At 36.5% G+C, this 14,079-nt stretch overlaps 1 protein-coding gene across 2 annotated transcripts in view; it reads left to right on the forward strand.

Moving 5' to 3' along the window:
• ADGB (androglobin) overlaps positions 1–14,079 on the forward strand; it is a 161,608-nt gene that overhangs the window by 76,695 nt on the left and 70,834 nt on the right. For both annotated transcript variants that reach the window (XM_043592553.1, XM_043592554.1), the window contains exons 12-14: positions 1,224–1,314; positions 6,061–6,190; positions 13,167–13,200. In XM_043592553.1, the coding sequence (XP_043448488.1) occupies positions 1,224–1,314; positions 6,061–6,190; positions 13,167–13,200 (255 nt within the window). The remainder of the gene's footprint in view (positions 1–1,223; positions 1,315–6,060; positions 6,191–13,166; positions 13,201–14,079) is intronic.

The following is a 14,079-nucleotide window of genomic DNA, read 5'->3' on the forward strand; positions in this document are numbered from 1 at the left end:
GCAGAGTTTTATTAAACTAATCATCTCTAATGTTTAATTCCTGTGATCACCATGTTAGTGCTTGAGTTCTGTTCCGTATACACTGAGAATTTCTTTTTTTTAAATGTTTATTTACCGGGGCGCCTGGGTGGCGCAGTCGGTTAAGCGTCCGACTTCGGCCAGGTCACAATCTCGCGGTCTGGGAGTTCGAGCCCCGCGTCGGGCTCTGGGCGGATGGCTCGGAGCCTGGAGCCTGTTTCCGATTCTGTGTCTCCCTCTCTCTCTGCCCCTCTCCCGTTCATGCTCTGTCTCTCTCTGTCCCAAAAATAAATAAACGTTGAAAAATAAATAAATAAATAAAAATTAAAAAAAAAATTAAAAAAAAATAAAATGTTTATTTATTGGGGCACCTGGGTGGCTCAGTTGGTTGAGCGTCCGACTTGGCTCAGGTCATGATCTCATGGTTTGTGAGTTCGAGCCCCGCGTTGGACTCTGTGCTGACAGCTCGGAGCCTGGAGCCTGCTTCGGATTCTGTGTCTCCTTCTCTCTTTGCCCCTCCCCCACTTGTGCTCTGTCACTCAAAAATAAATAAATGTAAAAAAAAAATTTAATGTTTCTTTATTGATTTTGACGGTGGGGGGGGAGGGGGAGAGAATTCCAAGCAAGCCCAGTACTGTCAGCACAGAGACCGATGCAGGGCTCAAACCCACAAACTGTGAGATCATGACCTGAGCCAAAATCGAGATTTGGAAGCTCAATCCACTGAGCCACCCAGGTGCCCCTCCACTGAGAACTTCTTACTTCTATATTGGCTTCAGACTCCTTTAGGAGTATTCACAAAGTCTTTCTTGATCTAATGCTTTCTTTCCTTCCCATGACCTTGTCTTTGTTACATTTTTGGTTCTTGTACCATATCCAGATATTAGTCTGTATTTTTTCTTCATATTTGAGCATTTGTGTTGCAGAGGTTAACTAAAAGAACAGTTTTTAGTGAAAAACTTTTAAAGAAGTAGCAATGAATGTCCAGTAATAATAAGACAATGTTTCACATTGTAGGTTTGCTGGGTAGACAGTTAATCTCATCAGCACTGCAGTAGATGTTAAGTTATGCATTTAATTTTAGAAGATTAAAAAACAAAAGTGTATCATACTGAATCAATAATTATCTTTTAGATTCTTTTAGAATCTTCTAGATCTTATAGAACCAATGATAAAGAATCAATAATAGAGAATTTTTCTTTTAGAAACAATAATAAAGAAGCCCGAACAGTTTCTTGAAATTTCAAGTCCGTTTTTGAATTATAGGATGAATCCGTTTACAATTCCAACAGAAACGTAAGTATATCACATTCTTTCCCACAAATACATCTGGTTGACAAATGAAGTGTTTGTGAATTGTCTCACAACTGTGAGACAAATTGTCTGACAATTATGCTTTGGTGACAGTGATTGCAAGAAAACAATAATCTTAGATTCTTTTCCCCACAGTAATAAGTAGCTAAGATAAATTCTGAATCAATTAAAATAAAGCTTTAATATGTCTGGCTTTACAGCCTTGGCTACTGTTTTAGAACAGTGAAGGATTTTGTTGAACCTGAAACATTAGCACTAACAAATGCTTTTGGTTATTATCTGATACTTAAATTGTAAGATCAGATGATTGTCATAGAAACTAGGGAGATGAAGTATGTTACTTTTAGAGGAATAAACCCTAAATAGAACAACAAAGAAAATAAAGAAGTAAAAGAAGGAGGAGAAATCCAAATATATTAATATTTGAATATGACAACGAAAGAAAGACTAACATCCTGGATCTAAAATTTCTAATGAGTTCAGATAAGGGAACAGGAAGTCAACAAATAGCAATAATGTGAAGAAATAGTGAGTGATATGAGTGGAAGTGATGATTATTACCACTCAAAGTGTGGTAATTTTTTAAGCAGCCATGCATAAGTAATACATAGACATACGCATGTGTCAAAGATTACCAAATTTATATTCTGAATTTTGCAGATAACTGTACTTCAATTACCCATCAACGAAGTTGTAATACATAAAAATAAATAATAATATGTGAAAAGTTTTTAAAAAATTAAATAGGAATTCTAGGAATTCAATAATTCAAGGAATACAATAATAACCGAAACTAAGAATTCAATGGACGTATTTCATCAGAGATTAGATGCAGCTAAAAAAGACAGTTAGCAAAAGGGAAAATAGATCAGAGATAATATCCAGACTGAAGCACAAAGACAAGAAAGCAAGTAAGCAAGAAAGAGAAATGTATAGTAAAAACAAATGGAACAAGTTGAAAAGGACCAACATACTTCCAAGTGGGTCTCAGAAATAGAGGATAGAGAGATGGGAGAATAGTCAAAAACTAAAAATATAATGGCAAAATATCCCAAAAGTAAAAAAAAAAAAAAAAACAAAAACCCTCAAGTCAAGATTCAGGAAGTTCTGAAATCCAGCAAGTAAACACAGAGAAAAGTGCAGCTGGACCCAATCCCAGTGAAACCGAAGACAAATCAGATACAGTGACCTGCAGACAGTGAAAGAAATGCTGCCTCACAAACCAACATGGATGAATGTCACACACACAAAATATTAGACCAAAGAAGCCTGGTGTAAAAAGTACACGGGTTGCTTTTAAGGATTCTATTAACGTTCATTATGAGAAGAAAAATCAAAAGCAATCTATGGTGTTGGAAGTCAGGAGAATAGTTTTCTGTGGTGAGCAGGACTGGCCGTGGTTGGGAGACCTATCCGGCAGGACTCATGGGGCACTGGCAACAATAATGTCCCTTGATCAGCATAATGGTGATATGGCCGTGCTTGCTTTGAGATTTTCAGCAAGGTTTGCATTTATGATTTGCTCCTTGTTTGAATGTATTTTAACTTAAATAAAACTTTAGTGAACATTTTGAATGGCTTATATTATCGGTCACACAGTGGCCATTAGACGTAGGTTAGCCTTCTTTGGACGTATTAAAATCCATGACCGGAATGTAAGCGGATGAAGTAAAGCAGTCAAAATTGAGATCAGAAGGCAGTTCGTTGTATGGTTTTACTTTCAGAGCCAGTCAATTTACATTTTATGAACTCTATAAGTTGAAAATGTTAGAGATATTCTTCTAATCGTTTCCTTTTAAGGCTCCTGTCAACTCTATGCATCAACAATTGAGCACTGAGAGGGGGTTAGGAGGGACCCCTAGGCAGCCCTAACACAGGACAGTCATTGGCAGTCAGCAATGTCAAGCGTTGAAAGACAGCTCTATAAACCAAAAAGACAGTGTGCTGCTACTTTAATTTAAAAAATTTTACTGTTACGAATTTATAAATCTAATTTTAACTTTTAATAAAATTTTGTTATACATAAATCTATTAATTTCCACTAAAGTTTTAAATAAATTTAGTTTTCTGAATTTATTTATACATTAAAAAAATTTTTTTAAGTTTATTTATTTTGAGAGAGAGAGAAAGCAAGGGAGGGGCAGAGAGAGAGGGAGAGAGAGAGAATCCTCCATTTAGCTCGGAGCCTGATGTGGGGCTTGAACTCACAAACTGTGAGATTATGATCTGAGCTGAAATCAAGAGTTGGATCCTCAACTGAACCACCTAGGTGCCCCTATTTAAACATTTTAAATGGCATTTACAATATCATTATATTTTGTTATCTCTTTAAGTACTTTAAAAGCCAAAAATCATAGCAAATAAAATCTTGCAAAGTATTTAAATCATTATAAAAGTTCAAATAACCAGGGCATCTGAGTAGCTCATTGGGTTAAGCATCCGACTTTGGCTTAGGTCATGATCTCACTGTTGGTGAGTTTGAGCCCCATGTTGGGCTCTGGGCTCACAGCTCAGAGCCTGGAGCCTGCTTTGGATTTGGTGTCTTCCTCTCTCTCTGCCCCTCCCCTGCTTGCACTCTGTCTCTCTCTCTAAAATAAATAAACATTATTTTTTTTTAAGGTCAAATAATAAAATTCACATATTTTGAGAAACTTAATTTTTCCTATACCTACCATTAGTTTTTATAAACCCCAATTTTCTTATACCTTGTAACATAATCATAAAACTAAAATTAAATATGCTATATAGATTTTAAAGCCTAATTTGTTGCATTATGTAACATGCTAAATTCTTTCATATGCTAGAAATACAAAATAGCACATATACATAGAATTTTCCTAAACTTAACATAAAAATGTTAGTGCTTCATAATTTTTCTAATTAATTTCATACTTAATATTACCCACTAAGATGATGCTTTTTTCCATTTCAAATCCCTTTTTGCTGTCTCTCAATTGATTGAGGTTTCATACTAACCAGAGGTTTTATGGATTTTGAGAGCTGCAGACCACCAGGAGAAATTTCCTCACAATTCAAAATGTTACTCCCAAATTTCTAGAATCTCTGTGCCAGTAGGCACCACATATGGGTTGGTTCCATAACCTGAACTCCCTGAGTTACTCCCTTACTCTATTTTCTTATATTTTCCTTCAGCTTTATTATCTGGTCAAGGTGGACGGAAGTCTACAAACCAAATCTAGGTGACTTTGGCACCTGATTAGATTCAACTAATCTATTCACTGTTTGACTCTGTTATGAATTTCCTGGCATATTTATTCAATCTGCCAGAGCCAAAAACAAAGATATGTGAATGACATTTTATCGTACAAGAAAGAAATGTCCCTTGTCCAGCTTTGCTGTGCAGAGTTCTCAGGTCAATATGAGTGCAAGCCCTTTTTCGGTGAGCCCTTGAGAGCGACTGTGATCACAAGTGCCTTTCCCTGGAACACTACCTCTGTAGCAACATCCCAGAGTTGCCCATTCTTGGCTCCTGGCCAAGTGGAAGCCGCTCAGAGCCTCACAACAAATATGTCTGTGCTACCCTCTAGCGTCAGCTTCAGGTAAATCAGAGATGCTTAGCTTGTGAATTAAGAACTTCCACTAAACATTCGCAAAGAAAAAAAGAAGTTTAGGAAGACTGTATACATGAAATTCAATTTTATCGTTGACAAACACTTAAAGTAAAATATATGTGCTATAACAATGTCTTTTTATTGTGCCTATAAACTTCGAGGTATGACAATGGCGATTCAAGGTCTTATCAGTAATTACTTGAAAGGAAATCCTGTACCCTTGAGTAGCTAGTAAGAGTGCCACAGTTATAAACTCAAGTGCTCAAGACTCACAATTTCTTACTCTGAGCCCTATTTCACTGATACATTACTCTGATGCTGAGTTAAATCAAGTCTAAATGTAAAATTCCTTCGTTCTGATCATCAACATTTAAAGACGACCACCATAGTTTTAAAATAGTGTTCTAGAAAATTTTTACAGCAGTGCGTTGACTGATAGAGATACTTCTTCATAGTACATAAAGCAAGTTGAGGTTTTTAATATGAAATAAAAATTTGTTATTGGATGCAAATTGATGAGATGATGAAATGAGCAAAATCAGAAATTTCTCTGGACTAAACTGCTGTTATTTAATATACAATGCAATGGCATTAAGCCATGAAAGAGAAGGGAATCTTACCATTTCTGACAACATGGATGGACCTTGAGGGCATTATGCTAAGTGAAATAAGGCAGTCAGAGAAAGATGAATACCGTATGATCTCACTTACATGGGGAATCTAAAAATTCAAAAACAAAAACAAACACCCAAGATACAGAGAACAGATTGGTTGTTGCCAGAGATAAGGGGTGGCTGACATGGGTAAAGGGGGGGGGGTGTCAAAATGTACAAAATTCCAGTTATAAAATAAATAAGTCATGAGATGTAATGTACAGCATGATGACTATAGTTAACAATATGTATTGCATATTTGAAAGCTGCTAAGAGAGTAAATCTCAAGAGTTCTCATTACAAGAAAAAAATGATAACTATGTATGGAGATGGTTGTTAACTAGACATGTGATCATTTTACAATACATATTAATGTAAAATCATCATGTCGTACACCTGAAACTAATATAATGTTATACAGCAATTATGCCTCAATAAAAAATGCAGTTATAACTTTAAGCAAGACATTAAGGTAACAGAGGTTGTTTTTTTTCTTTTATTAGTCATTTTGTACAATATTTTATCAAGAAAGGGGTACCTCCAGGATCTGGTTTATCTTCCCTTGCTGAAAATGATGAAACCATCACCTTTAGCCAGCCAGACTTAATTCAGTTGACAGGAACGGTATCTCAGGTAACTATGTTACTCTTATTATTGGCCCAATTCTTAATTATAAATGTTTTTTTCTTAAATTGTGAAATATGTTATACACCAAACAATGTATAACATGCATCTGAACAGAATAAAGAATACCATGAAAATAAGCTTTTTACATATCTATCATCTAGATTAGAAAATGCCATATTCATAGCAGTCCCCTGCGTGTCTCTTCCAGGTTACATCTCCTCTCTGCCATTCAGAGTTTGTCATTAACCAACCTCATACTCTTCTAATTTTTCCAATTATGTATACGTTTTTAAACAATATAACCTTAGTTTAATTGCTATATAATTTTATCTGAATGGATTCATATTAATTCTTCTGGGACTCCTTTCACTTAACATCAGTTCTGAGATTTGTCTCTTGCTGCGTGTCACAGTTCATTCAATTCATTTCACTGGTTGAAGGTATTTAATGGATAACCAACCTACTGTTTTTTTTTAATCTTTCACATTGTTGATGGTTATATTCACTGCTTCATGTTTCTTTTTTTTTAATTTTTAAGTGTTTTTATTTATTTTTGAGACAGAGAGACAGAGCATGAGCAGGGGAGGGTCAGAGAGAGAGGGAGACACAGAATCGGAAACAGGCTCCAGGCTCTGAGCTGTCAGCACAGGGCCCAATGTGGGGCTCGAACTCACAGACAGTGAGATCATGACCTGAGCTGAAGTTGGACGCTCAACCGACTGAGCCACCCAGGCGCCCCGCTTCATGTTTCTTACTATTGTAAGCAGTAATACCATGACTGTTCTTTGCTCTCCCTGTATGCATCTGTAAGAGTTTCCTTAGTTCCAGGGTTTGTAATATTTTATGGACAATGTGTCCCTTTGCCAACTTTTTTAAAACTTTAACACACAATGACAACAATTTATCTGTGTCTGCGTATTAGTTGACTATTGACGATAGGGAATAGTGGAAAGCAAAACAGCTGTGTGTGTTAGCACTGTGAGGACACACAACTTTGCTGTCTGGGGGTGGAGTGACTGCTAAGTATAGTTGCCTGCTAAGTATAGTATGATTGGGCAGCTACAGGTCATGAGAGTATCCATAGAGAGTAAGATGTAGCCACTTGAAACCTGACAGTGAGCCTCATAACTGTGTAATTTCAGAGTACTGATCAACACATGTGACATTTTAGGATATTTGCAATTCTTTTTTTTTTTTTTTTGATATTTGCAATTCTAATGATACGTAGGGTACTGTGATTTCTTTTGTGTGTAAAGTCACAATTATTGTTAACCACATTGTGGCTACTCACCTGCATTGATAAATTGATAATGGAGGAAAATGCTGAACTTGGGTTAAAGATGAATTTTTTCAACCATCCATGTTCACGGATTCCTGAAATCTTAACAATGAGTCCCAAAGGACACTAGGCTAGGAATCCCTGCTCCAGGATGTGAATCTGGCGGTATAGTTGTTGGGCCATAGGGCATTTACCCATTTAACATCACAACAAAATGCCCAACAATTTTCCAATACAGGTGTATCAATATCCACTTCTGTCAGCCCTGGATAAGAATTTTCTTCACACCACATCCTGGCCAACACTTACAGTGTCTGATATTTCAACTTCTGCCAGTGTGGTGGCTGTAAAAAGGTAGTTGTTGTTTAAAAGGTAATATATTAGGGGCGCCTGGGTGGCGCAGTCGGTTAAGCGTCCCACTTCAGCCAGGTCACGATCTCGCGGTCCGGGAGTTCGAGCCCCGCGTCAGGCTCTGGGCTAATGGCTCGGAGCCTGGAGCCTGTTTCCGATTCTGTGTCTCCCTCTCTCTCTGCCCCTCCCCCGTTCATGCTCTGTCTCTCTCTGTCCCAAAAATAAATAAACATTGAAAAAAAATTAAATAAAAAAAAGGTAATATATTAACATGTTAAAAAATAAAAATATAAGGCATACATTAAGAAGTCTTGTTTCCATTCATGTACTTCTCCATTTTCACTGCTCTGCCCTCTGTAGGACACTTTCGGTGTTTCTTTGTGCAAATGCAAAGAAACACACAATAATCCATCACCTCCCCTTTTTCTGTTCAAAATTTAACAAACAAAAAAGTTTTTACTGAATATGTACAGGTGAAAATTTCCTATCTATACCTAAAGAGTGTCTTTATTCTTAAAATTGCATAATATTTCATTATGTGAATGAATCACAGTTCATTTCTACCAACCTCTACAGATGGCATAAGATAACTTGTGGGGCAGGCCATTGCATAGAGGTAAACAATTTTTTTAGTATTAGTTGAAAAGCAGACTAACAAATGAGAAATCTCGTAAAGAGAATGAATAGATTTTTCACACTTTTAAAGTTTTTCTTTAAGTTTTAATCTATTCCATGCAGTATTTTTAAAAAGTCAAAAAGTACCCAAAACATAAAAATAGCCAACCTGTTTTACTCCTCCTCATTCCTTAGTCTTTCTCTCCAGAGTCAATCACTTTTATTTTATTTGTGTTTCTTCTGGTGTTTATCTCTACATTTTTAAAACTAGTTTTATTTCTTGTTTTCTTGTTTTCTTGTTTTCTTTCTTTCTTTCTTTCTTTCTTTCTTTCTTTCTTTCTTTCTTATTTTTTGAGAGACAGAGAGAGAGAGAGACAGAGAGAGAGAGAGCATGCATCAGGGGAGGGCCAGAGGGAGAGGGAGGGATACAATCTTAAGCAGACTGCATGCTCAGTGCAGAGCCCTACCCAGGGCTCTATCCCACAACTTAGAGATCATGACCTGAGCCAAAATTGAATTGGCTTCTCAGTGGACTGAGCCACCCAGATGCTCCTGTATCTCTACATTTCTAAATAGTAGGCCTTATGAAGGCAGAGACGATGATTTTATAATACACTGTTTTTCTTTCAGCACTAGTGAAAATTCCTAGCACATGGCAGACACCATTATGTGTTTATTGAATGATGGGATTTTGTTATTTCTTTATCTATCAAGTAATATATTATCCCTTGTTGTGGAAGATAAGGATACAGTACTGTCTTCACTCACCATCACACACCTCTGCTTTCTTCTCTCTTCCAGGTTGTTTTTTTTTTTTTTTTAATTTCAGAAGTCTTTATTGAATTGATATTCTAGTTATTTAAGGATTATTACTGTGGAGGCAAATACAAAAACATTTCTTACATAGATTTTTGTACAAGCTAATTATGGTGTTTTTTCATTTGGTTACTTTTTTTTGTTTTCAAGTTTGTGTGTTTGTTTGGGGAGAGAATGAGTGTGCAGGAGCAGGGGAGGGACAGAGAGAGAGGGACAGAGAGAGAGAATCCCAACCAGCCTCTACACTGTCAGCATGGAGCCTGATGTGGGCCTGAGCCCATGAACCATAAGATTATGTCCTCAACCAAATCAAGAGTCAGACACTTAACCGACTGAGCCACCCAGGCACCCCATCATTTGGTTACTTTTCTGTGACACATTAGTAAACCTTCCCAAATAATGAATGAAAGAAAGAAAAGAGAGAAAAGAAAGGAAGGAGGGAAGGAAGGAAGGAAGGAAGAAAAGAAAGAAAGAAAGAAAGAAAGAAAGAAAGAAAGAAAGAAAGAAAGAAAGGAGGGAGGAAGAAAGGAAGGAAAAGAAAATCCCTCTAAAGACTGTTTGGCACACAAACACATTAGGTTTTCTTTAAGTGCCAGTTATGTTCCTGGAGACACCTCCCCACCCCAGAATCCTTTGCTTTCTTCCTACAGTTCAAATGAATGGAACCTTACACCCGTCATCTTGAGACTTCCTTTTGTCTCTCTGTGATGGATTTCTTGTTTTCTGGAAACTATGTTTCTAGGTTAAAACCTAATTTTGGTGAATTGCATTTTCCAAAACTTCTGGGAAAAGATTTATGAGAATTGGAAATTATGAGAATTGATGTGCTTGCAGTTATCTATAATCCACCCTCCACCTGATTTATATTTTGGTGGGATATAGATTTCAGTTTAGAAATCATTCCTTTAGAATTTTGAAGTTCTCCCTTAATCCCTTTCTTTAATCCCTTGTATTCTACCTTTAAGCATTGGTTTTCTTTTTCTTTTTCTTTTTAACTTAACCGAATGTCCCCTCCCCCCGCCCACACACGCAAAGAAGAATGGTTAACTATGTTAACTGTGTGAGGGGATGAATTTGTAAATTAGGTTGATCTTAGTAGCATTCTACAATGTATTTACAGAAATATAAGCATTGTCCTTGAGAATACACATGACACTGGGATTCTTGATCATTTGTATGTGACTCTCTGCCATCTCAAAGACCATCTTTTCATTCTTGGAATAATTAAACTTTGCAGTGATTGGCTTTGGTATGAGTCTTTTTCATGAACTGTGCTGGGTACTCCATGAACCCATTCAACCTGGATAATTTCTCCTAATAGTGTTTCCTGGAGGATTTATTCAGCCTGGATGATTTTTCTTAATACTGTTTCTTGGAGAGTTCCTTCTTCTCAACACAATGTTAAGTACATTCACATTGCTGCACAACCGATCTTCAGATCTTACTTCATATTACAAAACTAAAACTCTATACCCATAAACAGTTTCTCATTCCCCCTTCTCTCAGTCCCTTAGAACCACCATTGTACTTTGTCTCTATGAATTTGACTACTCTAGGTGCCTTATATAAGGGGGGGATCATACAGTATTTATATGCTTGTGACTGGCTTATGTCATTTAGTATAATGTTCCCACAGTCCTTCCCATGTTGTAGCAAGTGTCATTCATATGTGTGTGTATATATGTATATATGTAATAGTATATAATATGATGGAATAGTATATATACATATATATGTATATCACTTTGTTTATTCATTAAGCCAACAATGGACACTGGGTGCATGATGCTAATATGACCATAGGTATACAAATATCTCCTTGAGATACTGCTTTTAATTCTGTTGGGTTTTTATCCAAACGAGGACTTGTTGAGTCACATATTAAATCAACTTTTATTTTTCAGGAGCTGCAATACTGTTTTTCATTTTATATTCTCACTAGGAGTGCACAGGACTTCCAGTTTCCCCACGTCCTCACCAACACCCATGCCTGTTTATTTATTTATTTATTTTATAACAGTAGCTATCATAATGGGTATGAGGTTGAATCTCATTATACTTTTGATTTGCATTTCCCTAATGATTAGTGATGTTGAGTGTCTTTTCATGTGCTTGTTGGTCATTTGTTTATCTTACTTGGGTAAATATCTACTTAAGTCCCTTGCCCATTTTTAAATTAATTCATTTGTTTTCTGTTGTTCTTTACAGAAGTTCTTTATATATTCTTGATGCTACCCTTTTCTCGGATGCATCATTTGCAGAATTTTTCTCCCATTCTGTAGGTTGCACTGTATTGATTATGTCCTTTGATGGACAGAATTTTTTTATTTTGATGTAGTATATATTTTTACATTTATTATTGTTGTGTAGTATCACAACCAAGACATCACTGCAAAATCCAATGTCATGAAGCTTTCCCCCTAGGTCTTCTTCTAAAAGATTTATAGCTTTAATCTCTTTGTCTTTTGTGTCGACTTTGTCATCGAAACTTTCTGTTGAATTTATTCTACTTTCTTATTTTCAGTTTCTAAGAGCTCTCATTCTTGATTGTATTTTTAAAAATTTTTTTTAAACATTTATTTATTTTTGAGAGACAGAGCACAAGTGGGGAGGGGCAGAGAGAAAGAAGGAGACAGAATCCGAAGAGGCTCCAGGCTCTGAGCCTGACGTGGGCTGGAACTCACAAACCGTGAGATCATGACCTGAGCTGAAGTTGGAAGCTCAACCAACTGAGCCACCCAGGCTCCCCTCTTGATTGTATTTTTGGAGACATTTCTTATTTGATAGATGGATATTCTCTTATCTGTCTAATATTACCAATTTCAAAAATATATCCTATATAGTTGTTTCTGTTTTCTCTTAATCTTTCCACCCACACCCTTTAGTTTCTTTCTTTGATATAAGACTCCTTCCTTAATTGTCTGGTGATACTCTGCTGCATATACGTGTCTAAAGAATTTATGACATTAAAAAGCTGCTGATTGGAAGTGGCTTTACAGAATGGCTAGAGCTTGTCAGCTGGTAGGGTAATTAATTTAGGATAATTGGGGGTAAGTGAGGTTCATTTGGGACTGGGATTAGCTCCAAATGTAGATCTTGGGGTTTTCCCCTGGCTCTGGTCAGTTTCTCCAGTTTAGAGTCCTCTAATCTCCCTCCTGGGGTGGACTGGGTCAAAGGCGTTGGTATACACTGACCCATAAGTGTTATTGAACCAAGCAGCACAGAGGAGCTGAGAGTTCAAAGTTCAGCATGTGGACTTTCACTTAATTCCTCTCCTCTTTGTATAGTAGCTTCTCCTGTTTCCCACGGTACCTGCGAACCCAGATCCGGAGATTTCTCATTTAATTTTTCCACGTGAAGCCATTTCCAGAGTTCTGTTGAGGCAGAAGAAAGCTAGATGCTAATGTTGAAAGGATTTAGGGCAAAGTGGGGATTTGTTCTGTTCCTTAAATAGACATTTAACCCCTTCCTGTGTTTTGATATGAGCCCATATCTCATTCTCTGCGTCTCAGAGGCCTGCTAATTGTTTCAGGGGCTCTAAGGCATGGATGGGCTTGCTTCTTGGATAAGGATAAGGATAAGGATAAGGATAAGGATAAGGATAAGGATAAGGATAAGGATATTATTGTTTTAATTTAACTTTTATTATAAGGTTCGATTATTTAAGAAACTCACATATTCTTTGTTTTAATGTCACAAACTTAAACCCTCAGCCAATTATTTAATTAAATTCACATCTTTGAATTTTAAGGTTGAAAACAAAGTTTCTGCTTTGCCATGTTTTAGTAACTATTGCAGAAATCTGTTTCTTTAATATTTAAAGACAGTATTAACTCTTTTAAAAGCATTGGTGCTTTAGATCACTAACATGTTTTGTTGAATTTAAAAATGGTTTCTTAATGTGTTCCTTTCAATTCACAGGGACACATTACTTCACAAGTTATACCTGGAAAAGGTAAATTCATAAACTTCTCATGACTTTGAAAAACATCAAAGCACAAAGGGATCTCTGTTTCTTGACAGCTCTTAACTTCCCCTTTTCCTCAGCAGCGTGTCTCCAATGTCTCCTCTGATGTGTTGAGTCTAATCTACTCTGGGCTAGAAAACCCTGATAATCTCACTGGTTAAATTCACACTTAAAGTCAAAATAAAAGATGATCTGATTAAGGGCCCACGAGTACAGTTCATGTGTTTTAATGCAGGCATGTGATGATCAAAGTGCTGAAACCGTTGCCAATTCCTCAGTTCCTAAATGAAGACTTGGCCAATCCTCACATCCAAAAAAGCATTATGTGGCACGTGCATATGTAACATTTTGAGTCAAGAAGTCTACAAGAACTTTGTGACATTACTTAATAGACATAAAACAAGATACAGAAATGACAAACTGTGAGGTGCCATTAAATGGCTCACTGAAGCACGTTTATTGCAATGGCTTTCTCAGGTTGTCCTTTCTTCTGTTGCGTGAGCCTTATAGGAACATGTCTGCCTATAGTAGATTTTAAATACACTAGCTAATTTTAAACAAACTAGCTAATAACTGTATAATCTGTGAAACTGTTATAACTTTATAATCTGTGAAAAATGTGCATACGACTTTATGAAAGTGATTTCCAAAGTTCTTAACACTCTGCTATGTGTATGAGTTAGGATTAGATTCCCGAGTGTATGAAAATGTGTCTCTGCATGAACATCCCCAAATCTGAGGCATGCTGTAAATGATTGTCTCAGGAAATGGATTTTTTCTTTCAAAAATAGACTTCAATATGCAAACTCCCTCTATAACTTTCCATACCTCAATAGCTTAATATTTAACAACATAGGTGCAACTGAC

The sequence above is a fragment of the Prionailurus bengalensis genome, chromosome B2 (genome assembly GCF_016509475.1).
Source record: "Prionailurus bengalensis isolate Pbe53 chromosome B2, Fcat_Pben_1.1_paternal_pri, whole genome shotgun sequence".
Lineage (NCBI taxonomy): Eukaryota > Metazoa > Chordata > Mammalia > Carnivora > Felidae > Prionailurus > Prionailurus bengalensis.